Genomic DNA, 19507 nt, shown 5'->3' with positions numbered 1-19507 from the left:
TCTTGTGGCCTCTCCCGTTGCGGAGCACAGGCTCCGGACACGCAGGCTCAGCGGCCATGGCTCACGGGCCCAGCCGCTCCGTGGCATGTGGGATCTTCCCGGACCGGGGCACGAACCCGTGTGCCCTGCATCGGCAGGGGGATTCTCAACCATTGTGCCACCAGGGAAGCCCTATTTAAAGTAATTTGTTAGACTGAGTTTTGTCCATTGAAAATTGAGATTTGGGACTCGAGGGTTGGCCTGGAAGTAGGGTAATCGCCCCCTTTTAGTTCCTCTCTCATCTCTTGGTCTTGCCCACAGTTCAGGATCATTTTGGATGTACTTACCGCTTGAGGCCTGGATTTTCATTTTGGATTTCCTGGCCTGTCCTCCACTTGCCCAGCTCTCCTGTGTCACGTGGCCCATGATTTCCAGTGAGTAAAACCTAGCCTGCTTCCCACCCATTGGTGACCATGGTTACTGCCCCTCTTCTCGATCACTTTCTCTGCCATGTTGGGGAGAACTTCCTGTTTCTAACACTGGAGGAATGATCAGAGGAGAGCAGGGAAGAGAGATTGGGGGAATGGTTGGTAAATATTGCTGGGGACATAATTACAGGGATTGACGGCCAGTCTGGTTTCCTGGTGCAGAGAATGCTTTGGGCAGCACCACTCGGGCTGGTGTCATCCCACACACAGCCTAGGGATGACCTCTACAGCCTTGGGCAGAGCTCAGCCCACCAGCAGTGTGAATGGTGAGGCAGTGATGGGGAGGGACCTCCCAGAGGTGGTGGGAGGTGCAGTTGGGGGGGCATGGAGGCAGACGGCCATGAGAACCCTTTACCTCTTCCTTTTCAGTGGAGAACAGCAACCTTTGACCTCCTGGGATAAATGGCCATGGGTGGCCTTGTGTGTCCTTGACTAAACAGGAGCAGTGGGGAGGCACTCGGCTTGCACTGTGGGTCTGGGGAACCCACCCTCCTTTCAGGGTGCACTGAGGTTGTGTGCACGGTCTGCAGGTAGGGGCTTCCGTGGGCTGGGCAGAGCTGACTCACAGCAGAGGCCTGTGGAGCCAGAAGTGCTTCCATGAGATGCCCTCCCTTTTGGGAGCCTGTGCTCAGGCCTGGGCAGTAGGCATGGCCCAGGTGGCCCCATGGGTGATGTGAACCTCTGAGCCCCTGGTCCCTTGATCATTTGGTCACTCTGTCCACGGCATTGTTTTCTTTTTGTAATGGATTCCCCAGGAGGGCGTGGGATGAAATGACCTCTGCACTTGGGATGTTCACCCTCCTGATGGGTAGGAGGTGACTTGTCTGTGTATAGGTGAGGGGTGTTGTGGGGTTTGGAAGTCCTAGGTCCCCCTCTGGGGTGGCGTAGGTCCTAAAGGGTGTGCACTTGAGTGAATGGGTCTGGGGAGAGAGGATTCCAGGCACATGGAGGGGCCCCCCCCACAAGCTGCACAGCCAGGAGAGGCAAGGTGGGTGAGGGCCTTGAGGCACACCAGCTTGGCTGAGGTGGTGATGGGTGTTGGGGAGTTGTGGAGCATAAAGTTAGAGAATGAAGTGGAGGACCCAGAGGGCCACTCTGATGTCCAGAGGCCAGGAATGAGGGAACCAGGGAAGGGGTGCCATCCTGGTGCGGACAAGGTGCTGAGTCCTGGACCCAGGTGTTGGAAGAGAGGGTGGAGGGAGGGGAGCGAGCCGAGGAGTTGGGGAGGGAGAATTTGGAAGGCAGAGTCGGGTATATGAGAATGATGAGACTCTTGATGGGTGGCAGGTGGGAAGAGGGTGCCTGTGATTTAGCTCTTCTGACAGCAGCCAGTGTGGATGACCAGAACCTTCTGATTGAGGCTCCCCCAAGCCTGTGGAGGCTCTGGGGGCTTCCAGAGTGATCTCTGTGTGACTAATTTTGCCTCCCAAGAGGCTGTCCCAATGGCCATGAGCCAAAGCTCTCCAGAAGTCCTAATAGGATGGGCTAGGTCCTGGCTCCTGAGTTTTTGCAGTGGGCAGGGCAAGGTGTGAAGGGCCCAGCAGAGGGCACACCTGGGCCTCAGGAGAGAACCCAAGTGTTCCTCCCTTGGAAGGCCCAAGCATTTGCAGGTGAGGGAGTCCAGACTTGCCCAAGGCTTTTCAGCTTGGGGCGGGCCCAGGTACAGGTCTGGAAGGAAATGTGCCCTTGCTTGTGCACTTTTGCAGCGGTGTGCCCTCCTTTAACAGCCGGGCTAGGTGTGGTATCACCTCCACTTGGCGGTCAGCAAATAGGCGTGTGTGTTTGGGGGGCAGGGGTCAGGTTACTTGGCTTAGTGATGGCGCAAGCCCAGGCCCAACCCCACAGCCTGCGCTCTTCCCGCACAGCCAGAGGTGGGGGCCGGAAGGAGAGGCCGGCTGTTTGGGAGTCCTGGTGCGGGGGGGAGAAACAAGGCGCCTAGGAGTTCCAAGTTGGAGGAGGACGACCACAGGAGCCAGGTATTGAACAGGTAAGAGGGAGCTCGCGGCGCCGCACAGCGTGGGTGGTGGTTAGCAAACAGGCGGGGCAGGTGAGGGGGGTGGGTCCCACCCGGCGCTGGCAGGCTGGTAGACAGGCAGAGGCCGGGGCGCAGTACCACCACACCTGGGGTGCAGCGCGCGACCCCCGGTCCGGCACCTCCCATCCCGGAGGGCTCCCAATTCCGGTTCCAGCGCGGCGCGCAGGTGAGGCCCGGCGGGACTGGGCGGGGTGGGGCAGCCGGTCCTTGGGGCTCCCGCTCCTCACCCTCCTCCCGCCGTCGTCCGCGTTGCCCTGGCTACCGCCGTGTTGCAGCCCGCCCCCGCCGCCCACCCTCCCCGACCCCGCGAAGGAGGGGTGTAGTCCCCCGCCCTCGGCAAGTGCAGAGCCGGGCGGGCTGGAATGCGGGGTCCCGGGCGGCTCGGGGCCGCGCGCCTGGCTCTCCCGGCTGCTTCCGGCCTGGCCTGGGCGGCGGGTGGGGGGAGGGCGGCCCGGCGGGCGAGGGGGGGTAAGGAGCGGAGCCGGGCCCGGCCGACGCGGCTTTGTCTCCTTTGTTCCCAGCGGTGGCAGCGCCGCGGCGGGAGGGGCGGGCAGCGGCCGCAGTTTTCCGCCCCTCGGTCTCCGGGTAACAGCTGCGGCTCCGCCAGACCCACCTCCGGCGGTGGGGGGGGCGGTTTGGGGAGGCCGCCGCCGCCGCCGCGCGCGCAGATCTCGAGCCCGGAACGGCCGGCGCCCGCCTCGGCGTGCTAGTCCTGCGGGGCCCGGCCGGGTGGTGAGTGCGGGGCCCGGGGCCGGGGCGGTGGGACCGGGGCGAGGCGGCGCATCCTCGGGATGGAAGGGCCTGGAGCTTCGATGCCGCCGAGCCCGGGCAGCCCGTGTGAGTGGTGGTCGGCTTCGGTCCTGAGAGTTGGGACCATACTTCTCCGCGCGAAGGGAAACTCTGGCGGCTCCGCCTGTAACGCGATTGGGAGACAGAGGAGGTGGAGCTGCTCCTCCGCGCCCCCTCCTCGCCAACGCCGCCGCCGCCGCCGCCTCAGCCCGGGACCGGCCGGCCTCTTCCCCGCCCTCCCAGGACCACTGGTGGGGTCCTTGCCCTGGTCGGGGAGGAGGGAGGAGGGTCGGGGAAGAGTTGACGGGGAGGTCGAGGCTTCCCCTTCGTAGTAACAGCCCTTCCAGGCTGCGCTCGGCGCGACTGACAAAAGGCAGCCTGTGATCCCCCTGCCACGCACCCCCAGAGGGGAAGCCCCAGCCCCCCACCCGCCGTATACGGACGGTGGGTGATTGATGAGCACTCCTTGAGTCCTCACCGGTAAATGGTGGACCCTCACTCCCACCCCACCTCAACACAAACAACAGGGTAAGCACTGTGCACTCCTGCGCTGTCAATTAGTAACTTCTCTTGGGTGGACCCTGGGAGCAGAGCGAGGGCAGAAAGGAAAGGCCGGTTTCCCACTAATCCCCGCGACTCGGTAAATGAGGGCTGGGATATGAACCCTCTCCCAGTTTGAAGGGCAGAGTTTATAAGCCCTCTTGGTTGGTGAGGACAGCCTCAGGAGGGCGGGGAGAGGTGCTTGCTCTTTGCAGACAGAAGTTAGGCAGCCTTGGGCCCTGCTGAAGCGGTCCAGAGAAAGGTGGGCCCAGAAGAGCTAGGCTTTGGCTGTGACCCTGGCTGGGGTTTGAGATCTGGGGAGTGGGCAAGAGATCCTAGCTGTGTAAGTTGGGGACCTGAGGCCCAGCTCCAAACCAGCCTTTTCAGTCTGCTCTGGCCTGGTCATTAATAAAAGTGGGGCTGACCCTGTGTCGTCCTTCAAGAAGCCAAGTGGCTTGGAGAGGGTTGTGGGCTCCATATCTCCACTGTTGGCTGGGTTTTCTTGGCTGTGAAATGAGGGTTCTTTCAACATGTAGGGAGCACCTGCTCTGTGCTAACGTCTGTCCTGGTTACTGGGGCCTCTGAATCAAAAGTCACATTCCCTGCCTTTAAGGAGCTTCAAGAGTGGGAGCGTGGAACAAGGAGAAGAGTGGCCTTGGTTGGTGCCTCTAATGCCAGGCACATACCATATGACGTTTAATGGTCAGAGCAGTCCCGCCTCCCATTCTCCAGATGGGAAACCTGAAGCTTAGAGAGCCCAAGGCAGAGCTGCAATATACACCAGGGTGGTGGCTGGGGATGTCCACCGGCCACGTGCAGTGGGCTCCTCAGGAGCCTGGGGGGACAGGGAAGGCTTCCCTGGGAGGTGATGGTTGGGCACCAGAGTTCATGGGATAGAGAGGGAGTGGGCACGGAGGAGTGTGAAACAGCCTGCAGTTCAGGCTGGCAGGAACGAAGAGCATGTGCGGGGGAGCGCTGGCATGGATCGCACAGGAGAACATGTGGACTGGAGGGCTTGACCTTTATACTCCAGGCACTGGGGTGCCCCAAAAACTCTGGAAGGAGGGATGTACTCCGATACATCGCTTGAAGTTCCCCTGAGGTGGGAGGGGGTAAGTTGGAGGGGCTGGGAGCTGCCCTATGGCCGGTGGCAGAGGTTAAGTGAAATATGTGCCCTTCTTCTTTTTGTCCTCCTCCTACCCATGGTATGTGGGGAAGGGCGAGGGTTGCTCGGCCCTGTGGCAGTGATTGAAGAAGCCTGACACTTTTCCCAGCGTGAGTCGGCCTCCAGTATCCTATGTGGCCTTGCCAGGAGCTGTTCTGATCCTGCCCATCCGCTTCCTGTGGGCCTCTCGACCCAGCTGTGATTTTACATTTAGGGATTGTCCTGGTTGCTGCCCCTTGAGGGCTGGAGAACTTTGGCTTGAAGTAGGCGCTGAGCAAATGTTTGTAAGCGAATGATGGGTCAGACCCTCTGCCCAAGGCGCATCCCTAGGCGGGAGGTGGTAGGAGGGACTGAGCAGTGGCTGAGCATGGGAGATGGCCTCTGCCCATCCTCAGGCAGACTCTGTCTTCCCAGAGGAAGAAACTTTCTCCCCCCATCCCTTGGAAACAAGGTGGGGGGCTCCTGGGAAGCCTGGCCTTGCCACAGTCCTGGGCTTCTCGCCGGGTTCACGACTCTCCCTGCCGGCCCCCTCCTCCTACCCCCTCAGTGGCAAACAGAGGCTGCCTTGTTCCTGCTCCCATAGAGCTGCCCTGTTCTCTGCACACTAAAAATGGAAACCCCCAAGCTATTTTGGGAGCACTGCCCAGCCAGGCCGTGGCCACAGTACTCTGCTTCCACCAGGCTGCTGGACCCTCCTCCAAGCCTTACGCCCAGCCCTGCTCACTCTGGGCCAGCCTCAGGAGCACCCTGCCGGGAGCCTTGGCTGGAAGGAGCCAACCTGGACCCTGGGAAGCTCTGCGAACAGAGTGAACAGGCAGACTGGCAGCTGGGTAGTGGGAGGGGCTGGGCCATGCCGCCTGGGCACAGGCAAGTAGGGGAAGTGTCTCAGCTTGGGATGCATGGCCTGTCCCCTGCGCTTTACCAATCTTGGTGCTCCTGGCTGGAGACCATCCAGGTCTGGGAGAGGTGGCTGGTCTCACCTGGCTTCAGGTGGAGCCTGCAAGGAGGGGTCTGTGAGGAGAGCAGGCACTCAAGGTCTGCAAAGGTCCTGGGGATGTGGGGCACATCTAGTATGGTGACTTCCTTTAGGACAACCCCCTCTGCCCCCCACCCTCCAGCCCTGCTCTGCTCTGACCTGCAGGAGAGGAGATAGCAAGAGATGGCCTGGCTTCTGCAGCCCTCTAGGACTTAGGGCCCAAACCAGGGAAGTGTGCGTGAGTCTGTGTGTGTGGGGTCTGAAAGTGGGTGGTGGTGTGTATGTCTTGGGTGGGTGGGTGCATGTGATGTGCCTGTGTGGAGTGCATGTTTCTTTGTGTAAAGAGTTTTTCTCTGTGGACGTGTCTTTGTGCAGGTGGGTAGCGTGTCTGTGTGGGACGTTTGCCTGTGTTTCTGGGTATGTGTCTCCGTGCGGTATGCACAGGCTGTATGTGCATGCATCTGTGTGTGTGCTCGCACCCATGTGTTTGTGTGTGGGTGTGTGCATCCAGGGTGGGTGGTATGTATGCTTCTTGGTGTGTGCGAGCATGTGTCTGCTTATGTGCTGGTGATGGTTTTGGGCTAGGCTAGCCCTGGGCCTGTGTGGAGGGTATGTACCAGGGTACCCTGATAGGGCAGAGTTTGGGCAGAGGGTGAGGATGGGAGAGTGCCGAGAACGGGCTGCAGTGGGCACAGGACTAAAGTGGGGGCCTGACTGGGCCCTGCCAGCCGTGCAGCTCCTTCCTAGCTGCCCTTTCCCAGGCCCTGAGGGTGCTTGGTTCTGCTGCCCTCCCCCTCTCTGTGGGCTCTGAGGAGGCGTCCCTGTGGAATGTGTTTGGTGGCCGAGGGCCAGGCTGGGCCCAGCTCCACCAGCAGACTGGGCAGCCGGGAGAGGTACCTTTCTGCTGCCGCCGTGGTGGGGAGCCCACATGCCTGCAGTGCAGCCCCCAGCTTCATGCTCTGCTCTCTCCCTGGCTAGGTGACTCACACGGGGCTTGCTGTTGTCTCCTGATCCAGCTGGCCTTGCCAGGTGAGCCTGACCTCACACCTAGGTGTCTGGGAGCAGTGTGACTCCCACCTCTGCTGAGGGCTCTCCAAGGTGGGGTCTAGCTAGCCTTTTAGGCCCTATCCCTGGCAGCCTTTTTTTAAAAAAAATTATTTATTTTATTTATTTATCTTGGCTGTGTTTGCTCTTCATTGCTGTATGCGGGCTTTCTCTAGTTGCGGAGAGCGGGGGCTACTCTTAGTTGCGGGTGCGCAGGCTTCTCATTGCAGTGGCTTCTCTTGTTGCGGAGCACGGGCTCTAGGCACGCGGGCTTCAGTAGTTGTGGCACGTGGGCTCAGTAGTTGTGGCTTGCGGGCTCTAGAGCGCAGGCTCAGTCGTTGTGGCGCACGGGCTTAGTTGCTCTGTGGCCTGTGGGATCTTCCCGGACCAGGGCTCGAACCCGCGTCCCCTGCATTGGTAGGCGGATTCTTAACCAATGAGCCACCAGGGACGCCCTCCCTGGCAGCCTTAACCACCCCCATCTCTCTGGCCCTTTGGTTCTGTGGTTATTACCCTTCTGGATTCCTAGCCTGAAAGGCCCTTCATCCAATTCTTACCCCACTCTAACATGCAGGTGGCCTATGAGACCTTGCCCTCCCTTTTTCTGCCCAGGAGACTGACATCCATGCAGAGGGTGCCTTTCTCTCTTTGGGGTTCTGGGTCCCTTCTTCCCATCCCTTGCTCTCCTGCCCCTTCCAGGCCCTAGTCCCTGGGAATGGGATGTTTCCCATGTCTCTGCCCCTTTAGCCTCTCACCCTTGGACCCTGTTATGACATAGGGCAGGGCAGGGTGAGGGGTGTGGGGTGCAGGTCTCCTGAGAGTAGTGCTTACAGCGAATGGGCAGTGTTGAAGTTTCCAGGAAAATGTCTCCTGACCCCTTGCTAGTGTGTGGTCCTGGGGTCATCCTAACCACAGTGCCATCTAAGCCTGGTCCTCCCTGCTCCCCCTTCCCTGAGTTAGGAGGGGCGTCTTGGCAGTGTCACAGTCCTACTCCTCACCAGTGGTCCCACGGTGCTCAGGTGGCCACATGAGCCCCGCTCAACCTCTCTCCCTACCAGGTGACCATGCCTGCCCTCGGCCCAGCTCTTCTCCAGGCACTCTGGGCCGGGTGGGTCCTCACCCTCCAGCCCCCTCCACCGACTGCTTTCACTCCCAATGGTACGCATCTGCAGCACCTGGCGCGGGATCCCACCTCAGGCACCCTCTACCTAGGGGCCACCAACTTCCTGTTCCAGCTGAGCCCTGAACTGCAGCTGGAGGCCACTGTGTCCACTGGCCCTGTGCTAGACAGCAGGGACTGTCTGCCACCTGTGACGCCTGATGAGTGCCCTCAGGCCCAGCCCACCAACAACCCGAACCAGCTGCTCCTGGTGAGCCCCGGGGCCCTGGTGGTGTGTGGCAGTGTGCACCAGGGGGTCTGTGAGCAGCGCCGCCTGGGGCAGCTCGGGCAGCTGTTGCTGCGGCCAGAGCGACCTGGGGACACCCAGTATGTGGCCGCCAACGACCCTGCCGTCACCACGGTGGGACTGGTGGCCCAGGGCTCGGCTGGGGAGCCCCTCCTCTTTGTGGGGCGGGGCTACACCAGCAGGGGTGTGGGGGGTGGCATCCCTCCCATCACTACCCGCGCCTTAAGGCCACTGGACCCCCAGGCTGCCTTCTCCTACGAGGAGACGGCCAAACTAGCTGTGGGCCGCCTCTCCGAGTACAGCCACCACTTTGTGAGCGCCTTTGCACGCGGGGCCAGTGCCTACTTTCTGTTTCTCCGGCGGGACCTGCAGGCTCAGTCTCGAGCTTTCCGTGCCTATGTGTCCCGTGTCTGCCTCCGGGACCAGCACTACTACTCCTACGTGGAGTTGCCTCTGGCCTGTCAGGGGGCCCGCTACGGGCTGATCCAGGCTGCGGCTGTCGCCATGTCCGCGGAGGTGGCCCGGGGGGAGGTGCTCTTTGCAGCCTTCTCCTCGGCCGCTCCCCCCACTGTGGGCCGGCCCCCGTTGGCAGCTGCCGGGGCATCTGGAGCCTCTGCCCTCTGTGCCTTCCCCCTGGATGAGGTGGATCGCCTTGCTAATCGCACACGCGATGCCTGCTACACTCGGGAGGGCCACGCTGAGGATGGGGCCGAGGTGGCCTACATTGAGTATGATGTCAATTCCGACTGTGCTCAGCTGCCGGTGGTGAGTCCTGGCACCGCCCAGCCCTTCCCTGTCTCTGAGGCCATTGGCCAGGCATTTACTGATCAGGTCAACGGATGTTAAGTGATTCCTTTGTGTCTGGGCAATGGAGGGGTACCTTATGGTAAGAGTGGCATTCAGGGGGACAGAGAGCCAGCTGTGCAGGGGTGGGTTTGGACCAGGTGCTGAAGGGATGGCATTTGTGTAGGTGGACTGAAAGGGCATTTGAGGTTCTTGGGAATGGGGCAGGGACCCAGAATGTAGGGGGGATGGAATCTATTGTTTTAGGTTCTTGAGCGAGAGAGGCAGGTGAGGTTGAGACTTGTTTGACTCTAGTCTCAGGATGGATGAAAAGGGTAGAAGCCACATATAGGGGGACTGAGTCAGTGAGAGGTGGGAGGAGACCCAGGTTAGTAGACCTGGAGAGGAGAATGCAAGCTGGAGAGGCTTTGGAAAAGTGGTCCAGGAGAAGGCTGAGTGCATGAACTGGAGGAAGCAGCCCCCAGGCCAGGGATGGGAGAAAGAGGGGCCCCAGACATGTGGGGATCAAAAGAGGGGGACAGAGCCGCTGCAGACTGTGGAGGTAAGCCACTGAGGCAAGGCTAAGAATGCAGCTGTGGGAGAGCCAAGAGCTGGCAGAGACGCTGGGAGAAGGGGTGGGGTTGTCCAGGGAGGAGGGGCCAGGGGACATTATCCAGGGAGGGCCTTATTTGTGCTTCTTGCTGCCTGCAGGACACCCTGGATGCTTACCCTTGTGGCTCAGACCACACGCCCAGCCCCATGGCCAGCCGTGTCCCCCTGGAAGCCACACCAGTTCTGGAGTGGCCAGGGGTTCAGCTAACAGCCGTGGCGATCACTGTGGAAGATGGACACACCATTGCTTTCCTGGGTGACAGCCAAGGGCAGCTGCATAAGGTGAGTCCACAGGAGGTACTGGGCCCTGCCCCAGGATCTGGAGGCGACAGGCTGCTGGGGACCCAGGCTGGGCAGAGCTACGCCTGAGACCCCTGGGGCTGCGATGTGTGATATGTGATGTGCCCCTGGCCCTGGCTGGGAGAGATGACCTGTGCTTCTCTTTCTGGGGCTAGGTGGTGTGACCTGTACTCTCTAGGAGGAAATTCTACCTGTAAATTATTTCACTGGGGCGAGAGGGGAGGGCCTTGGGCCTCAGACCTTGTGGTCTCTGATCTCAGGTCTACTTGGGCCCAGGGAGTGATGGCCACCCGTACTCCACACGGATCATCCAGCACGGGTCTGCGGTGAGCAGAGACCTCATCTTTGATGGGGCCTTCGAGCACCTATATGTCATGACCCAGAGCACGGTGAGTGCCATGCGCCAGCCAGGGAGGGCATGACTGCTGGGAGGGGCCTCAGGGGAGCTGGGGGCCCATATGTGGGGAGCCACTGGTGCTTGGATTGTTGACCTCAAGTCCTCTTTGCTGCTGTAGCTTCTCAAGGTTCCCGTGGCCTCCTGTGCTCAGCACCTGGACTGTGCATCTTGCCTGGCTCACAGGGACCCATACTGTGGGTGGTGTGTGCTCCTCGGCAGGTCAGCGCTCCCCCGACCCTGGCCCCTTCCCCAGCCCCACCCCAACCCCAGCCTCATGCCCTCAATTCTTCTACCCTGTCCAGTGTTCCTGGTCCTTGGCCCTTGACTCTCAACCCTTGACCCCTGGGTGCCCCAATGCCCTACCCTCACCCCTATCCTCCACCCTGACTTGCCAGGCATGTCGTGGCCCACTTGAGGATCCTGCCCAGGTCCCTAGGATTGTAGGTGTCCCTGCCCCATGAACTGCCAGTGGCCCCGTGAGGGTCACAGGTGGACACGGGTTATTCTTGCCCAGGTGCAGTCGCCATTCTGAGTGCTCTCGGGGCCAGGGCTTAGAGCGGTGGCTGTGGAGCTTCCAGCCTGAGGTGGGCTGTCTGCGAGTGGCAACCTTGAGTCCTGCTAACATCAGCCGTGAGGAGAGGAGGGAGGTGAAGACCAGAGCAGGCGGAGCCCTGGCTGGGGGGAGCTCTGGTGATGGGTCGCAACCTTGGATTTTAAATACCATATGGCCTTGCCCAAGTCGCTTCTCTTGGGGCTTCGCTTTCTTCATCTGTTACTAACCCAGGCTGGAGGGTATTTGTGATCACTGGGGGCTGGTGGCTGCTGGTAGCCTGTAAACGGAGCCCTGATCTGTTGCCCAGTGGCTCCAACAGCGTGTCCTGGCCTCTCTTCGCAGGTTTTCTTGTCGGTACCTGATCTGCCACCCCTGTGGCCAGGGGAGTCTTATTCCTGCCACTTTGGGGAATACCAGAGTCCTGCCCTGCTGACCAGTTCTGGTGTGATGTGCCCCTCCCCAGACCCTAGTGAGGCTCCAGAGCTGCCAAGAGAAGCCGGTGGGTGAGAGAAGGAGCCAGCCCAGGGCCTGGGAGCCCCACTCTCCTCCCATCTTGCTCCAAGGGGTGTGATCAGGATGAGGTGTGAATCCAGGCAAAGGGTCCTGAAGCCATGCCTTTCTCTGAGGCCCCCCTCTGGTCCCCAACCCCTAAAGTCCCTGTTTTCTACCCTGTGGACTGTGTTCCCGACCCTGGGCACCCCTTCCTGGTCGGAGTGCTAAACTCACCCTGTGTGGTCTGGGACGTCAGCTCGGGGTCTGAGGGCCCCTTCCTGCTCCTCAGCCCAGCCTACTCCTCCCTTTGCAGACCACGTCTCCGTGAGCCTGGAGCTCAGATTTGGCGCCGTCGTGATTGCTGAGGCTTCCCTCTCCTTCTATGATTGCCTGGCTGTCACCTTGCTCCGCCCATCTGCACAGTGAGTTCCTCACCCTGACCCCCAGCCCCTGGGCTGCCCCGTGGCGATCCCCACCCCATGGCTGTGCTCTGTGCAGGTGCCAGGCCTGTGTGAGAAGTCTCTGGGGGTGTAACTGGTGCGTCTGGCAGCACCTGTGCACGCACAAGGCCTCGTGTGATGCTGGGCCCATGGTGGTCAGCCGACAGGTGAGCCCAACTCCTGACCAGGCCCCAGGGGGGGTTCGGGCTCCCTATTGTGAGGGTTTCTCTCATAGCCCGGGGTCTGTGTGTCTGCCTGCCCCGGGTGCTCTGTCGTGAGCACCTGAGCTGCTGTGTGTGACGGACTCACTGGAGGACGGCTGTCAACGTCCCACCTGTTTCAGGAGAGGACGTTTGTAGCTGAGAGGAGGGGAGGTTTGGCCTTGTGCCCCACCTTGGCACAGATGCCATAGACGCCCCTAGAGCGCGCCCTCCCCTTCCCCTCTGGAGAATTAATGGGCTGTTTTTGTTTCTCTTTTCCTTGGTCTCCTTTCCTCTTAACACACCCTTTGCCTGCCTGCTGCCCGCTCCCGCACCTGCCTGCTGAGTGGCCCTCCCTGTCTTTCTCTGCCTCCCCCTTCAGAGCCCGCCCCTCTCCCCAGCCCCTCCTGCAAGAGACGCACCCACCTCCTTCCCACCCACAGCCCCCAGGGCCACGGTCCCCCCGGCTCCTGACGCCCTTCCCGTGGACACTCCTTCCACAGCCACAGCCTTGGATGTCCACCCTGGGGCCAGGCCTTCCCTGCTCAGCCCCCTGGGGCCGTGGGCAGGTCCTGGCCCCACACCTGCCTCTGCTTCCACGGGCTCACCTCTCCACGAGGCCCCTCCTCCTCCCAGCCCCCGCCAGAGGCCTGGAACCGCTGTCCCTGCCCCCACGGCCTTCGGACCCATGGCCACCGCCGAGGACCTCTTGGCCTCCCACCCATCGCCCTCAGATGCAGCAGCACTGCCCCCCGCCCTTGCAGAGCCTGGCCCTGAGGCTCTCCCCTCTGCAGTACCCCTGGACCAGCCCCCCGGCACGGCTCCCGCCACCACTTTCCCAGGGGCCGCTGGCTCCACGAAGCCTGCTCTGGACTGGCTCATGAGAGAAGGCGGCGAGCTGCCCGAGGCGGACGAGTGGACGGGGGGTGACACGCCCGCCTTCTCCACTTCCACCCTCCTCTCAGGTGATGGAGACTCTGCTGAGCACGAGGGCCCTCCCGCCCCCCTCATCCTCCTGTCCAGCCTTGACTACCAGTACGACACCCCTGGGCTCTGGGAGCTGGTGAGACCCGGCCCAGGAAGGAGGCCTCGGGAGGGGATCGGGACAGATGCAGCCTCTTGGCCACCTCGCGATTCTGCAGGGGAAGGATGGAGGGGAGGGGGGCGTCCGCTGCCTCACGCTGGCCTGGCCCCGGGGTTCTGCCTGGGAAAGGGATGAGGCGGTAGGTGGGCTCCATAGACTGCCTGGCGCTTGGTGCCTGCAGGAGGAGACGACCTTGGGGGCAGGCTCCTGCCCTTGTGTGGAGAGCGTGCAGGGCTCCAGCCTGATGCCAGTCCACGTGCAGCGAGAAGTGCGACTGCTGGGCAGGAACCTGCGCCTCTTCCAGGTGAGTGTGTCCTCTTTGCAGCTGTTGCTGTGGCCTCCTTGGCTGTTGGCAAACTATGCGCGAGTCCCGGGGAGCAGGGGAGGGCACGGCCTCAGGTCTCAATCCCAACCCAGGGACTGTGCTGGGGCCCTGTGGGGCTCACCAGGCCTGGCTTCTGAAGCTGTCCCTGTAGCCGTGTCCTCTGTCCCCAGGACAGCCCAGGAGACCATGAGTGTGTGATGGAGCTGGAGGGCCACGAGGTGGTGGTTGAGGCCCGGGTCGAATGTGAGCTGCCTCCAGATACCCGGTGCCACGTCACCTGCCAGCAGCACCAGGTACAGATCCTGAGTCCTGGGTGGGCAAGGGTGTGCTGGCCACAGGCTGGCTACCGAGCTTAGCTGGCTGCACCGCACTCATCCCAGCCCATTCTCTGACTGACTGACCCCGAGGGAGTACTAGTATCCCGGCTCTGACCTCTGACCTTGTGCCCCATGGGGTCCTGTATCCCAGCTCTGGCCGCTGGCTTTGTGTTCCCATGAGTCATTTTGGTCCTTTCTCTGACCACCGTCTCCCCAGGCCTGACGCCTCCCCTAACCCTGGGCTCTGACCCCACTCCCATTTCTCCAGCTCAGCTATGAGGCTCTGCAGCCAGAGCTCCGCGTGGGGCTATTTCTGCGTCGGGCCGGCCATCTACGTGTGGACAGTGTGGATGGGCTGCACGGTGAGTGACCCGGGGCTGCTGGGACTGGCTGGTGGCAACAGGGCTCTTCCTGACCTGCCTCTCACATTCGTCTCTCCACCCCCAGTGGTGCTTTATGATTGTTCCGTGGGACACGAGGACTGCAGCCGCTGCCAAACTGCCATGCCCCAGTACGGCTGTGTGTGGTGCAAGGGGGAGCATCCACGCTGCGTGGCCCGGGAGGCCTGTGGCGAGGCTGAGGCTGTGGTCACCCAGTGCCCAGCACCCCTCATCCACTCGGTGTGTTGAAATGCTGGAGCATCCCTTCAAGGGGTTCGGGGTGCTGTGGGTTCAGGGGCCCAAAAGGTGGGAGGCTGGGGCTGTCTCTCCAGACTGCCAAAGGTCAACAGGTGAGTGGAGGTGAGCCGTCCTTGTCCTGGAACAGGTGGAGCCACTGACTGGGCCTGTAGACGGAGGCACCCGTGTCACCATCAGGGGCTCCAACCTGGGCCAACATGTGCAGGACGTGCAGGACACGGTCAGGGTGGCTGGAGTGCCCTGTGCTGTGGACGCTCAGGAGTACGAGGTGTCCAGCAGGTGAGTGGGCTGGACTGACAGGAGCAGGGGGCACCCCGTGGGCTTCACGGCTGGCTTTCCTGCTTAGGGCCATCCACCCACTACTCGTCTGCCCTCCCCCTCCCCCTTTCCTTGGTTCTGATCACAGTGTCTCAGGGCTGGGGTTACTATCAAGGCCTTGGCTTTGTGCACAGACCTGCAGGTTTCTGGCCTGGGTCTAGTCACTGCTCAGAGCTGACAGGAGGCTCTGCTTCCTGGCACTGCCTAGGTGTGCTCACCCGGGGACCTCGGGCATAGTTGCGGTAGCAGGCTCCTCGGATCCCAGACAGCTGTGCTCCGCGGCTGACCTTCCCACCTGCTGACCCTTCTTCCCCAGGCACTGCCCTGGGCAGGCTCCTCACGGGGATAGACTTGTGACACACCTGCTGAGTGTCAGGCCCCTCTGTCCAGTCCCTGGGACCCCTCCCACCTTCCCAGGGCTTGTGGCTTACAAGGCTGGCAGTTGCAGGGTCCCAAATGTGCACACGCAGAACACAGCGAAGGAGACATCCACAAGCAGCAGGTCTCCAACCCGCCAAATGTCAGGGTTACCTGGAGAGTTGGTCCAAAACCCCCCAGAGCAGATCCTTAGACCACCTCCCTCCACTTCCTGCAGAGGTCTGGATCTGTAGGCCCGTGTTGGGGTCCCACAGTCTTATTTTCTTTCTTTTAAAAAATGTATTTATTTATTTATTTTTGGCTGCGTTGGGTCTTTGTTGCTACACGCAGGCTTTCTCTAGTTGCGGCAAGCTGGGGCTGCCCTTTGTTGCGGTGCGCGGGCTTCTCATTGCGGTGGCTTCTCTTGTTGCGGAGCTTGGGCTGTAGGCGCGCAGGCTTCAGTAGTTGTGGCATGCGGGCTCAGTAGTTGTGGCTTGCGGGCTCTAGAGTGCAGGCTCAGCACAGGCTTAGTTGCTCTGCGGCATGTGGGATCTTCCCGGATGAGAGCTTGAACCCATGTCCCCTGCATTGGCAGGCGGATTCTTAACCACTGCACCACCAGGCAAGTACCCCGCAGTCTTATTTTCAACAAGACTCTGCTAGAGCATGTTGTTTCCCCCCTGAATGTATTATGACTGAGAACTTTCGGTGAGTGTTAATGATTCTAGAACCATGAGACTAAAGTACTTTCTGAACTGATTTATAAAGTGGTTAAAATACATTCCAGCTGAAGCCTCTCCCGGGTAGTTCACACTTTGCTTGTTCTGTTTTCTGGGGGTGTTTGCAGTGACCGTGACAATGTCACAAAGAGTTGAACCACTGCAGGCTTCACATTCTGGAGATTAATTTGCCCCAAGCTTCTGTTTCCTGGCTAAGAACCAGCATTTCTTAGATTGCTCACTTTCCCTTCACGTCCATCCCCAGACCTGACTAGAGGCTTTCGGGAACATTTTTTCATGAGGAAATCAAGTTTCCACCACCTTGTAACTGGTGCTGTGCCCACGGTGATGGTGGCCGGTTAGGCCCACTCATTAGCTCGGCAACCCACCCCTGCCACCAGCCTTACCAGGGCTGGTGCCCCACAGAGAGAGAAATTCTCATTGTCACGGGGCTCTGGGGTTGGACTTGAATGATTGAACCACAGATATTAATTCTCAGAGGCCAAAGCCTCCTGGTGAGTCGTTAAGAAATTCCTTCCAAAGCAAGAGGATCTCTGTCAATCTCGGGATCCAGGGAGAACACCTGATGTAGTGGGGCAGGGAGGGGGTGGCCGGGTCAGTTTGAGGGGCCCTTAGTGTGGCCCAGCACCCCAGCTTGCCCTGTGCCCACAGCCTTGTGTGTATCACTGGGGCCAGCGGGGAGGAGGTGGCAGGCGCTGTGACGGTGGAGGTGCCAGGAAGAGGACGCGGCGTCTCAGAGCATGACTTTGCCTACCAGGTGCCTGACAGTTGAGTCCCCACCAGCTACCCATGGGCCATCCCCTTAGGTGGCTCCTCCCAGCCCATTGGTTCGCCTCCCTGGGGCTCCCTACCCCAGGGCCTCCTTGTCTGCTCCCCCTGCCTCCCTGTTCCTGGCCTGATGCCTGTCTATTTCTCCCTGACCCCTTCCCACAGGACCCAAAAGTGCATTCCGTCTTCCCAGCCCGAGGCCCCAGAGCCGGGGGCACCAGCCTCACCCTGCACGGCTCCAAGCTTCTGACCGGGCGGCTGGAGGACATCCGAGTGGTAGTTGGAGACCAGCCTTGTCACCTGTGAGGGCCGCTTCCTCATTCTGCAAAAATCCTTGAGCTCCAGGGAGAAGATGGAGGGGTGGGATACTAGGGAGAGCAGAAAGGGGGAGGGCCAAGTCTGCTCCATCAGAAAGCGGCCGGCCCCTCTCGAAGCTGGGGCTTTCGTGGGAGTGCAGCCTCCAGGGTCACTTGTGGAGACTGCAATCAGCACTGAAGGGAAGTGAGCTGCGGCCCGAGTGGGTCCCGTGTCCTGGAATCACCCCTTCCCCCTTCCTGTGCCCCTCTGGCCCAGTCGGGCCTGCCTGCCACTTCTCCCTCCCTTCTCAGGCTGCTGGAGCAGCAGGCGGAGCAGCTGCGGTGTGAGACCAGCCCACACCCCACGCCTGCCACACTCCCCGTGGCTGTGTGGTTTGGGGCCGCTGAGCGGAGGCTTCATCACAGCCATTTTGAGTACACATCAGACCCCAATGTCACCTCTGCTGGCCCCGCCAAGAGCTTCCTCAGGTGCTGGGCTGAGGGCATGGCTGCATGGCCTGCGGTTGGGAGGTCTTTGCAGCTCCAGTATATGGGGGTTTGTAGGGCTCTTTGTCGGGGGCTTCGACTCCCATGCTGCTGGTGGGGAGAGGGGCCGTGGGGCTTTGGGTTGGAGCTGACCTAACATCAGGGACTGGGCTGTGCTTTAAAGCCTTGTTCACATAAGCCATAAGTGGCTCATGGGCTGTGTTTTCAGTGGAGGACGTGAGATATGGGTCCGTGGCCAGAATTTGGACGTGGTACAGACACCAAGAATCCGAGTGACTGTGGCCACGAGAGCGCCAGGGCCAGGCCAGGGCCTTGGGTGGAGGCGCCGCGTGATCCCAGAGACGGCGTGCTCCCCCGGAGCCTCCTGTGGCGGCCTTCACGTAGGACCCCCGTGGGCATCCCCTGCCTGCACTGGGCTAGCCATCGCCCACCTTGCCCCTCATCCCCCCCACCCCTAGACAGCCGTGGGTGGTGGGTACCAGTGGAGGCTGTGTCCCCATCTTTGCTGGACCCCCCCCCCTTGTGCACCCTCAGCGGGCCCTCCCTGTCCTCCCTCCCTCTGCCCTAGTTTGAGGAGCCTTGCCACGTGAACTCCTCCCAGCTCATCACGTGCCGCACGCCGGCCCTCCCAGGCCTGCCTGAGGACCCCTGGGTCCGTGTGGAATTCATCCTTGACAACCTGGTCTTTGACTTTGCAACACTGAACCCCACACCCTTCTCCTATGAGGCCGACCCCACTCTGCAGCCGCTCAACCCCGAGGACCCCACCGCACCATTCCGGCACAAGCCTGGGAGTGTGCTCTCTGTGGAGGTACTGCTCCTAGTGGGATCTGGCAGGGCCCCAAGACCCTTCGACTTTGCCGGATGGTACAGCTGTGTGTGGCAGAGGGGGCATGACAGCAAAGCAAGGGCCAGTGGATGGACATGGCGAGTGCTGAGGGGGCTGGCGGCAGGCTGCCTAGCCCGACACACCTGGCTGGGGCTTAGGTCCTGTGGTCTGGGTTCTGACACACTCCATGGCAGGTGTCTGAGTAACGATATGTGTAAATAGTTCGGCACACGCAGTGGCGGCGAGGTACACAGTGGCGCCTGGCTGATGCTCATTTGGCAGCCTGTCTCATGTGGACAAATACTTGGCGTGTGTACTGACACGCAGTAGCAGGGGCTCTGCTTTGTTAGGTCACTGGGTAGGATTTGGGGACAGCTTTATATTCTCCAGATTTTTAGCTCTGGAGAAGTTAAGACTCAAGAAAGAAGGATAGGGAGGGGCAGAAAAGGGTCAGGGGGCAGCTTGGGAAACATCCATGGGGCTGTCACCCCATGTGCAGGACAAGAGGTGCTGAGGCACCATCAGCCCTGCTCCTGGGGGTGGGTCTCAGGACCATCCGTCCCACATTTGGGGAGATAGGATCTGAGTGACCATCAGCTCCTCCCCTTAAGGAAGAGTTCTGAATGATCGATCAGTGACCCCATGTTCCAGGGGGAGAATCTGGACCTTGCAATGTCCAAGGAGGAGGTGGTGGCCATGATAGGGGACGGCCCCTGCATGGTGAAGACGCTGACCCGGCACCACCTGTACTGCGAGCCCCCTGTGGAGCAGCCCCTACACCGGCACCATGCCCTCCGGGAGATGCCTGACGCTTTGCCTGAGTTCACGGTCAGTGGGCAGGCTCTGGGCTGGGGCAGGCATCGGGCGTGCGCTGACCTCTTGCTCACAGGTGGCTCCCTGTGCAGGTGCAGATGGGGAACCTACGCTTCTCCCTGGGCCACGTGCAGTACGATGGCGAGAGCCCTGTGGCTTTTCCCATGGCAGCCCAGGTGGGCTTGGGGGTGGGCACCTCTCTTCTGGCTCTGGGTGTCATCATCATTGTCCTCATGTACAGGTGGGTGCAGCCAGATGTGGCTGGGTTGGGCAGGTAGCAGGGTGTGGCTGGATTGGGAAGGGGCAGACTAGACCA

The 19507-nt window shown here is 61.0% G+C and overlaps 1 protein-coding gene across 21 annotated transcripts in view; it reads left to right on the top strand.

Annotated features, from left to right (window-relative positions):
• Positions 1 to 30: 30 nt before the first annotated feature.
• The window catches only part of PLXNB1 (plexin B1), a 28958-nt gene continuing 9481 nt past the window's right edge, over positions 31 to 19507 (top strand). For 3 of the 21 annotated variants that reach the window (XM_060109213.1, XM_060109203.1, XM_060109212.1), the window contains exons 1-24: positions 32 to 180; positions 301 to 413; positions 6951 to 7001; positions 8229 to 9187; positions 9917 to 10099; positions 10378 to 10506; positions 10633 to 10733; positions 11029 to 11161; positions 11410 to 11566; positions 11873 to 11981; positions 12058 to 12166; positions 12582 to 13262; positions 13465 to 13587; positions 13779 to 13901; positions 14194 to 14287; positions 14373 to 14545; positions 14691 to 14842; positions 16630 to 16735; positions 16912 to 17048; positions 17355 to 17531; positions 17758 to 17929; positions 18118 to 18360; positions 19030 to 19206; positions 19284 to 19432. In XM_060109213.1, the coding sequence (XP_059965196.1) occupies positions 86 to 180; positions 301 to 413; positions 6951 to 7001; positions 8229 to 9187; positions 9917 to 10099; positions 10378 to 10506; positions 10633 to 10733; positions 11029 to 11161; positions 11410 to 11566; positions 11873 to 11981; positions 12058 to 12166; positions 12582 to 13262; positions 13465 to 13587; positions 13779 to 13901; positions 14194 to 14287; positions 14373 to 14545; positions 14691 to 14842; positions 16630 to 16735; positions 16912 to 17048; positions 17355 to 17531; positions 17758 to 17929; positions 18118 to 18360; positions 19030 to 19206; positions 19284 to 19432 (4646 nt within the window). In that variant the 5' untranslated portion in view covers positions 32 to 85. The other 18 variants (XM_060109201.1, XM_060109217.1, XM_060109214.1 and 15 more) reach the window with 16 other exon arrangements.

The sequence above is a fragment of the Mesoplodon densirostris genome, chromosome 10 (genome assembly GCF_025265405.1).
Source record: "Mesoplodon densirostris isolate mMesDen1 chromosome 10, mMesDen1 primary haplotype, whole genome shotgun sequence".
NCBI classification, from domain to species: Eukaryota; Metazoa; Chordata; class Mammalia; order Artiodactyla; family Ziphiidae; genus Mesoplodon; species Mesoplodon densirostris.
Note: the sequence above shows the minus strand (reverse complement) of the source record. Positions and strands in the feature narration are given on the sequence as shown.